Below are 8,978 nucleotides of genomic sequence, written 5' to 3'. Positions count from 1 at the left end.
AGCTTGATCCACCTCAATACCTTTACTAGAGATTCTGTGCCCAAGTACTATTCCCTCCTTGACCATAAAGTGGCATTTTTCCCAGTTTAACACCAAATTTGCTTTTTCACACTGGTTTAATACATTCTCTAGATTACCCAAACACAGATCAAATGAAGAGCCAAAGACAGAAAAATCATCCATGAAAATCTCAATGCTCCTCTCCAGCACATCTGAAAAAATAGCCATCATGCACCGTTGGAATGTTGCTGGTGCATTACATAGTCCGAATGGCATTCTCCTGAAAGCGAACGTGCCATAGGGGCATGTAAATGTCGTTTTCTCTTGGTCCTCTAGTGCGATGGCAATTTGATGATAACCTGAGTAACCATCTAAAAAGAAATAATACTCATTGCCTGCCAACCTATCCAACATCTGGTCAACAAAAGGAAGTGGGAAGTGGTCTTTTCGTGTAGCCTTATTTAACTTGCGATAGTCGATGAAAATGCGCCACCCGGTCACAGTTCGAGTTGGGATTAACTCGTTATTTTCATTCTTAACTACTGTTATTCCACCTTTCTTTGACACCACCTGCACTGGACTCACCCAAGCACTATCAGAAATTGGGTAAATCACCCCGACGTCCAACCATTTCAAAATCTGCTCAAGTACAACCTCCTTCATAGCTGGATTGAGCCTCTATAGATGGCTTGCTTTCTGCCTCCATTAAGATTCGATGCATTACTGTTGAAGGACTTATTCCTCTAATATCCGCCAATGTCCATCCAATGGCCAATTTATGATCTCGTAAAACCCTCAACAATTTCTCCAATTCAGTTTTTGAGAGATCAGCTGAAACAATTACTGGCAAGGTCTCATTCTCCCCTAAGTACGCATAACACAAATGCTCAGGAAGACCCTTTAATTCCAATTTCGGTGGCTGCTGAATGGATGTTAATGGTCAATCGGTGGCCTCTGCCAACTCTTCAAACTTCTTCAAATACAGGTGGTAAGAGTTAATCCACTTTACATATTCTTTCATCTCATCATCTTCTTCGTCTTCCTCCCCACCAGTCAACACTACCTCTAAAGCATCACTACTGACCCGTCTTTCCAAAACTGCTTTATCTATCACATCCACACTGTAGCAACTGTCACTAGCCATCGGATACGTCATTGCCTTAAAGACACTAAACACCACCTCATCCCCCTCGACTCTGAGTTTCAGCTCTCCCTTTTGCACATCTATGAGAGCTTGTCCTGTTGCTAGGAACGGTCGTCCAAGAATAATTGGGACATTTGCATCCTCCTCCATATCCAGCACAATAAAATCTGCAGGGAAAATGAATTTGTCGACCTTCACTAGCACATCTTCAATAATCCCCCTCGGATGAGCCAGTGATCTATCGGCCAACTGTAGTGTAACCGTTGTTGGCTTTGCCTCACCCAAACCAAGTCTTTTGAATACTGATAGATGCATGAGATTTATGCTGGCTCCCAAATCACATAGTGCATGTTTACACTCAAAGTTACCAATTGTGCATGGGATTGTGAAACTTCCAGGATCGATCTCTCAACTTCTGTGGAAGCTTCCTTTGCAAAATAGCACTGCACTCTTCGGTCAATGCCACAGTTTCGTAATCCTCCATCTTTCTCTTCTTTGATATAATATCTTTCATAAATTTAACTTAACTTGGCATCTGTTCTAATGCTTCCGCAAAGGGTATGTTGATATGCAGCCTCTTGAATACCTCTAAGAACTTTGCCAACTGTTTGTCAAGACAGTTCTTTTGGAGTCTCTGTGGATATGGAATTTTTCTGTGATGATCTATAGACACCGGAGGTACCACTTCTCTTGCTAGTGGAATCTCATTAACCTTCTCTTCATAAGTCTTCTTGTCCTCAACATTGGGTCCCTGTTGATCTTGTTTCTGCTCGATTCTCTTTTCCACACTTGTTCCCTCATATACTGTTCCACTCCTCAAAGTAATCGCCTGACACTGTTCATTAGGATTCCCCTTTGGATTCACCTCAGTAGTGCTTGGCAAGTTCCCTTGAGCTCGGTTTTCCATAAGCGTAGCCAATTGTCCAATCTGAGTTTCCAAGCTCCGAATTGATGATCTCGTTTCAGTCATAAATTGAGTTAACACATCAGCCTGACCGTCTTGCTTTGCTTGCATCTGTTGCTGTGCAGGTCTTACTGGTTGCTGCTAATAAAACCCAGGAGGAGGTCGAGGATACTGTGGTTGATTCTGTTGAAACTGTTGCTGACTGCCCTGCCCAGTTGTCCACGAAAAGTTTGGGTGATTCCGCCACCCTGGATTGTAACTCATGGAATATGGGTTGTTGGAAGGCCTTGGGAAGTTCCCTATTGCTTGCACTTGCTCCATAGGCATATTGTTAAAATCCCTATTTGTGCATTGTTCAAATAAATGAGGCCCCCCACATAACTCACAAATAATCTGCATTTTCATCACGGGAGCCTGAGCATGAATGTTATTCTGTTGTAACTGTTTAGTTAATGTTGCCACTTGAGCGGACAACATTGAAATGACATCCAATTCATGCACTCCAGCCACCTTCTTATTGGTTTCTCTTTCTGATGGCCATTGATAGTTATTCGTGGCCATTTCCTCTAATAGATCATAGGCTTCATTAGCGCTCTTACTCACGAATGCTCCTCCAGACGCTGCATCTATGATTGTGCGAGTAGTACCACACAAACCATTGTAAAAAGTATGGACTAGCATCCATTTTTCGATTCCATGATGGGGACATTTTCTCAACAGCTCCTTAAACCTCTCCCATGCATCATACAACGATTCACCATCTTTTTGGTGAAAATTGTTGATTTCACCTCTATACCTTGCAGACAGTGATGGTGGGAAAAATTTCGCTAAATTTTTTTGAGTTAGCTCTTCCCATGTTGCTATAGAATTGGATTCCAGAAAAATAAACCAACTCTTTGCTCGGTCCCTCAGTGAAAACGGGAAAAGTATCAATCTCGCTACATTATTAGACTCCTTTCTGTATGCCTTCTTCTTCCCGCACTAATACCGCACTAGCAGCAACTTCAGTGATCGCCAGGTAAATATACAAAGTTTCTCCTTCGATTGGCTTTGACAAGATGGGAGGTTGTGCCAAATGAGCTTTTAAGGCCTGGAAGGCCTGCTCGCAGTTTCTTGTCCATTCAAACTTCTTATTGCCCCTGAGTAGATTGAAGAGAGGGACACACTTGTCAGTTGATTTGGAGATGAATCTACTCAGGGCAACGATCCTCCCGGTCAAACTTTGTACATCTTTGATTTTCTCCGGCGACTTCATGTCGATCAGGGCCTTTATCTTGTCAGGGTTGGCTTCGATTCCTCTTGAGTTTACTATAAACCCTAAAAACTTCCCTGATCCGACTCCAAAGAAACATTTGAGGGGATTCAACTTCATCTGGTACTTATTTAACACATTAAAGCACTCTTGTAGATCCCTCACGTGTCCTTCTGCTTTCTTAGACTTTACCAGCATATAATCCACATATACCTCCATGTTTACACCGATCAGCTCTTTAAACATGTGGTTGACCAGCCGTTGGTAAGTCGCACCTGCGTTTTTCAGTCCGAAGGGCATGACTTTGTAACAGTATAAGCCCGTATCGGTCCAAAAGCTGGTGTGATCCTCGTCAGGGGGATGCATGCTAATCTGGTTGTAGCCTGAATATGCATCCATGAATGAGAGGATTTTGTGTCCTACAGCTGCATCGACCAGCTGGTCGATCCTTGGGAGTGGGAAGCAGTCTTTTGGGCATGCTTTATTGAGGTCCGTAAAATCCACACAGGTACGCCACTTGCCGTTAGGCTTGGGGACCAGTACCGGATTCGAGACCCACGAAGGATAAAACGCTACCCTGATGAATCCATTCTCCTTAAGTCTTTCGACTTCTTCCTGTATCGACCAGTACTCTTTTTACCATCATATTGGCCATCTGGATGTCCACGACCAGCGGATCGGAATGTGGGAACCGGACGTGTTGAGCATCGCCTTCAGAGAAGGTAATCTCATCTTCCTCTGACCGAGCCTTTTTTGGTGCACGCTCGGTCCTGGTCGTGGCGCAGAGTCCGAGCATATCGTTCCCTGGCCTTTCCGCTATTTCTCGCGAGGTACGGGCCTCCACAGATGGTTAAGAGTGTTCCGGCCACGGGGGCAGGCTGTAATGGTGGCGAGCGTTGGCGTGTGGACGCCTGCTCGTTGCCACCTGGAGCTTCTCGTTGGGAACTTCCCGAGGCCCGTACGTACCTTCTCAAGTGTCCTTGTCTAATAAGGAATTCAATCTCGTCTTTTAACTGGTTGCATTCGTTAGTGTCATGTCCGTAGTCGTTATGGTAACGACAAAACTTGGTAGTGTCTCTTTTTGAAATGTCCTTTCGAATGGGCCCAGGTTTCTTATAAGGCACACTAGAGCTTGTGACCTGGTAAACCTCTCCACGAGACTCAATGAGGGTAGTGTAGTTAGTGAACCTTGGTTCATAACGATTACCCTTAGCTCGTTTGTTATCGGAGGTGGAAGGCTCGTTATACGACTGTTTCCCACCATTCTTGCCATTACTGTTGCCATTTCCGTTATTTTTACCGTTGCCGTTAGGTTTAGAACTATTGGCGGCTTTGGCGGGTTCGGCGGCTTTCTTCCCCTTATTCGAGGGTTTTCCATCATCAGCAATGGCCTCTTCGAACTTGATGTAACGATCAGCTCGGTCCAAGAATTCCTGGGTTGTTTTAACTCCTTCCTTTCAGAGACTTTTCCAGAGGGGAGAGCAACGTTTTACCCCCGCGGTAATGGCCATCATCTTGCCTTCGTCTCCTACTGTTTTGCTCCAGCTGCCGCTCGCATAAAACGTTGGACGTAATCCTTTACTGACTCTCCGTCCTGCTGGCGAATCTCGACTAGCTGGTTTGCTTCGGTTGGGTGCACACGACCCGCATAGAACTGTCCGTAGAACTCCCTTACGAACATTTACCAGGAAACTATGCTTGCAGGCGGAAACTTAAAGAACCACTCTTGGGCCGCTTCAGAAAGTGTTGCAGGGAATATTCTGCACCGAGCGTCTTCGGACACTTTCTGAATGTCCATTTGAATCTCAAACTTATTCACATGTGAGATTGGGTCCCCATATCCATCAAAGTTTGGGAGCGTAGGCATCTTGAACTTGCTGGGAGTTTCAGCATTAGCTATCCTTTGGACGAAAGGAGTGCCTTTCCTCCTATCGTGGTCGATGTACGAAGTCCTTCCTCCGACCAGCTGCTGCACAGCCTGATTGAGTGCGTCTATCTGGGCTTGCACTGCGGTAGGAATTGTGGTGACCTCTGTTACTGGGGGGATATTCTCGCCGAGCTTCTCGCGATGATCATTGAGCACCACTCTCAGGTCCTTCTCCCTTCTTCGCTGCTCGCTGCCACCGAGCCGATTGAAGACATTATTTTGTCTGGGCTGCCCCCCAGCATCCCGTCTATTTGGCTGGTCGTCTTGAGGTACTTGGCTCCTGCTTTTACCTCTTTCTCCATTCCTCTCGCCGGCATTTCCCTTGCCTGAGTCAGCTTCATTATATCCGTGGCCATCTCTGAATCTTGACTGGCTATGGTGAGATCGGCTGTTCCCTCGAGGCCTGTCCCTGGCTGAACCATCCCGAGCGTTAGAGGGTGGTCTGCGCTGGTCGTGATGTCCCCGTGCATCAGCGTGCCGTGGGGGGCCCCGGACCGCAAAGCCTAACTCCGAGTCTCTCCTGTTGCCAGGAGGGAACCGACCTCTGTTCGGTAGGCTCGGCCCATCATTCCCATGGCGTCTAGGGCTGCGAGGCTGATGCTCGGCCCTATTCTGCCTCTGTTGCGGGGTATTATCTCGAGCATCTTGGGATGGTGGCTGCGCCTCAGGGTCCTGTGGGACATCATCATGAGGCATTTGAGGCTGCTCGGGCCTTTGCGGACTTGAAGGCTGAATCGGTGGGCTCAGATTAGGACCCCTTTGGGGTGGCCCATTCACCGGTTGGTCAGGCTGTGAAGCAGGTGCAGCTTGATTTCTTGCCAACAGCAAGGCTGCCTCCAGGGCTGCCATAGCTTCGCTCTGGCGGCGATCCACCTCCGCCTGTCTTTCGCTCAATTCCGCGCGCTGCCTTTCTATCTCCTGCTGCTGTCGCGCCATAACTTCAGCGGCGGTCTCCTGACTGGCCCTCAGATGCCAGTTCTTCTTGCAACGCGCCCAGAGTACTCTTCAGCGTCGCATCGTCCATCTCCTCCTCTTAAAAGTCTAGTTGAGGCTCATCCTCCGCCATGCTTGCAGGGGGAGGAGGAGGTGGCGGGTTAGATGGTGCAGCGGCGGCCGCCTGCCCAGTTTTCTTTCCTGCTTTCGCCATTTGTTTTCTTAACAGCAATAAGTCAATCTCTCAATGAAAGCACTAGAATGTTGACCCACGATTTGGCCAACTGACACGGAGTCGAAACGTGATTGATATGAACGAGTGTATAGAAAAGAACGCAATGACAAAAGTAAAGAAAACACAACAATTTATAGTGGTTCGGCCCCAAGATCTGGTAATGACCTACGTCCACTTAGACTGATATTGATATATGAATCAGAAGGGTGATCAAAGAACCTGGGTTCAATGAGTTTCACTAACCTCTGAAGAACAATACAAGTTTACTTGGAAAATTACTATAGTTTCGAATGATTAAAAAGCGAAAAAAGGCCTCCTTCCTTTGAGTTATCTCTTTCTATTTATAGGCTCAAAGAGGGTTACAAGAGATTGTTACAGATATTCTTCCCTGAATAATCGGATATCAAAAAGATTGTATGAGATAAATTCGGGATTCATAAAGATCTTCCCATAAAAGTTGCCTTGTACACGGAACCATCGACCAGTCTGGTCGCGGGTAAGAGGGCTTACCCTGCCCCTACTGTGTCTTCTGGTCGATGCTCTAGCAGACGCTTCCAGGTGTCAGCCACGTGTCCATGGATTATTTGCTACGTCACCAATGCTGATTTATTGGATAACATTAAGTACTGTATTTATATACATGTTTTTTTTTTTGTTGGGGATTTTTATATACATAGATTATCTCAAATGTATAATGTAAATTTTGTGTTACATTAATTAGCACAAAAAATGAGTGAATACAATATTTGGTACAATATCTATAATATTGTGCTTCAACGCACGTACAAAATACAAATTAACTCAAAATATCAATAATAAGTTACGCTCATAAATTTTTATTGAGAAGATATACATGGTTTTTTTTCTAAAAGAAAATTATTGTCCAAATTATGGACCCTAATCTATTTTCTACTATTGCATGAGCTCAAAAGTTTACTCATTTTGTTGTCAATAAATTATAATAATTAGTGGCACAAAATATAAAATTTGCTAAATTTATATATAAATTTTAGTACATACCAAATTTGATATATTTTTTAAAATACCATTAGAATGATCTTTTTTTTTTTTTTTAACTAAAATATAGCCAGCACAACCTTTTGGAAACCCTATATAAAAAATACTCTTAGATTAAGTTTATGTAATCTAAATGAGTTTGGTGTGCTAAAACTTCTAATGGACAACAACTGCCTCATCAATCCAACAATTAATCTAAGCATTATTGTGTGAACACTATAACAAGACAATCTTCGCTCTCAATTTTCAAAGTATCCTATTTATTTTCGTTTGTACCAAAATTAATAAGCGTCATGAATTTTCACTCCCTAATATACGCCTAAGGAAACAAGTCATGTCAACTATCTCGATCAAATAACGTTCTCATTTAAAAGTTTAAATCAATTCCCTCCAAGAATAACAGAACGTAGACAAAGTCAGTGAGTACTAGTATGCGTATACAAAGTCATCTTTTTAAACAAAACAATCACATCACAGGTAGCCAAAGTTGAATTTGGAATCAAATGGCATAAAATGTATTTAAATCTATAAATATTATCATTTAGTTGTATTTCAACATTTTAATAAAAAAAATTAATTTGAACGGGTAATCAAAATTTAAAAACTTAAAATACTATTTTCACCCCTTTCATATGTAAACCCTATTATTTGTTCCAATAAGCAAACCATAATAAACCTCAAATCTTGATTTTGAGGAACTTTGGGAGGATCAAGATATACCAATCTTGATTTTGTTGAGCCAACTTCCTTTTTGAAAGTTTCTTTGTGACTATCTTATTAAACCTCAAATCTTTGCATTTTTCTTTTTTTTTGCTGTCCAATAGTTCAAGCAATGCATGCATTTTCGTTTGGGTTATTAGCGGCAAAAATCATTAATCTTTTGACAGTGTAGTATTTAAGATCCTGATTTTTTTTAAGGCAAAAGTCTATGATATTTTGATATAATAGCATTTAAGCATCTAATCTTTTTTTTTCCGAAAGCAAAAATCTCATACTTTTAACATATTGGTGCACATGTAGTTCCTAAATACTCATTAATTAATTTTTTAAAATATTTTAATTGATTTTAAAATTATAAAATTCAAATAAAATTATATTTTTAATTAATAAAAAATGTAAATTATTTTAAACAATGAATTAAAAAATATATATTACTTTTTTTAAAAGAAAAAAATTATTTTACTTAAAATTATTAAAATAAAATTTTATTCATTAACACGTATTTATATATATATACTAAAATATTTTTTGGGGACCATTTTAGTCCATCCACTTTTTTGGCACGTGGATAGTTATAATCGTAGTTATTTATTAGTATATCCTATAAATATTTTCGGAATTTCGAATAATTTATGATGCTAAAAATAGGGTTCAAACAATTAAAAATATAAGTTTTTTTAACCATATTATTGATACTATAAACGAATTGGCATTTATTAAAAACTAGAAAACATAACTGCGCTTCGCACAGTCTTTTGTAATTATTACAAAATATACATATTTTAAAATACTTTTAGGAGATTGCTACGATATAGATTTTTTTTCACCCTACTCGTACAACATGTT

General features: G+C 41.7%; 2 protein-coding genes and 1 non-coding gene across 3 annotated transcripts; 1 reads left to right on the top strand and 2 right to left on the bottom strand.

Moving 5' to 3' along the window:
• Window positions 1-940: 940 nt before the first annotated feature.
• LOC133786111 (uncharacterized) lies at window positions 941-1,628 on the bottom strand. Its single transcript, XM_062225326.1, has 2 exons — window positions 1,513-1,628; window positions 941-1,469 (listed from the first exon to the last, which is right to left on the bottom strand). The coding sequence occupies exons 1-2, from the start codon at window positions 1,626-1,628 to the stop codon at window positions 941-943; spliced, it is 645 nt and encodes a 214-aa protein (XP_062081310.1).
• Window positions 1,629-1,667: 39 nt separating this feature from the next.
• Window positions 1,668-2,159, bottom strand: LOC133786109 (uncharacterized). Its single transcript, XM_062225325.1, has one exon. It carries the CDS (start codon window positions 2,157-2,159, stop codon window positions 1,668-1,670), a length of 492 nt encoding a protein of 163 aa, XP_062081309.1.
• A 580-nt stretch (window positions 2,160-2,739) lies between these two features.
• On the top strand, window positions 2,740-2,846 carry LOC133787342 (small nucleolar RNA R71). The gene has a single exon (XR_009872370.1). It is a non-coding gene; the product is annotated as a small nucleolar RNA R71 (small nucleolar RNA).
• Window positions 2,847-8,978: the final 6,132 nt, after the last annotated feature.

This window comes from Humulus lupulus, chromosome 6 (assembly GCF_963169125.1).
Source record: "Humulus lupulus chromosome 6, drHumLupu1.1, whole genome shotgun sequence".
Taxonomy (NCBI): Eukaryota; Viridiplantae; Streptophyta; class Magnoliopsida; order Rosales; family Cannabaceae; genus Humulus; species Humulus lupulus.
The sequence above is the reverse complement of the archived record's forward strand: the minus strand, read 5'-3'. Positions and strand labels throughout refer to the sequence as shown.

Coding starts and splice junctions, on each gene's coding strand:
- LOC133786111 (XM_062225326.1), bottom strand. CDS start 1,628: ATGGAGGATTACGAAACTGTGGCATTGACCGAAGAGTGCAGTGCTATT. Junction 1,470..1,512: donor CACAATCCCATGCACAATTG/GTAACTTTGAGT, acceptor TTTGGGAGCCAG/CATAAATCTCATGCATCTAT.
- LOC133786109 (XM_062225325.1), bottom strand. CDS start 2,159: ATGCAAGCAAAGCAAGACGGTCAGGCTGATGTGTTAACTCAATTTATG.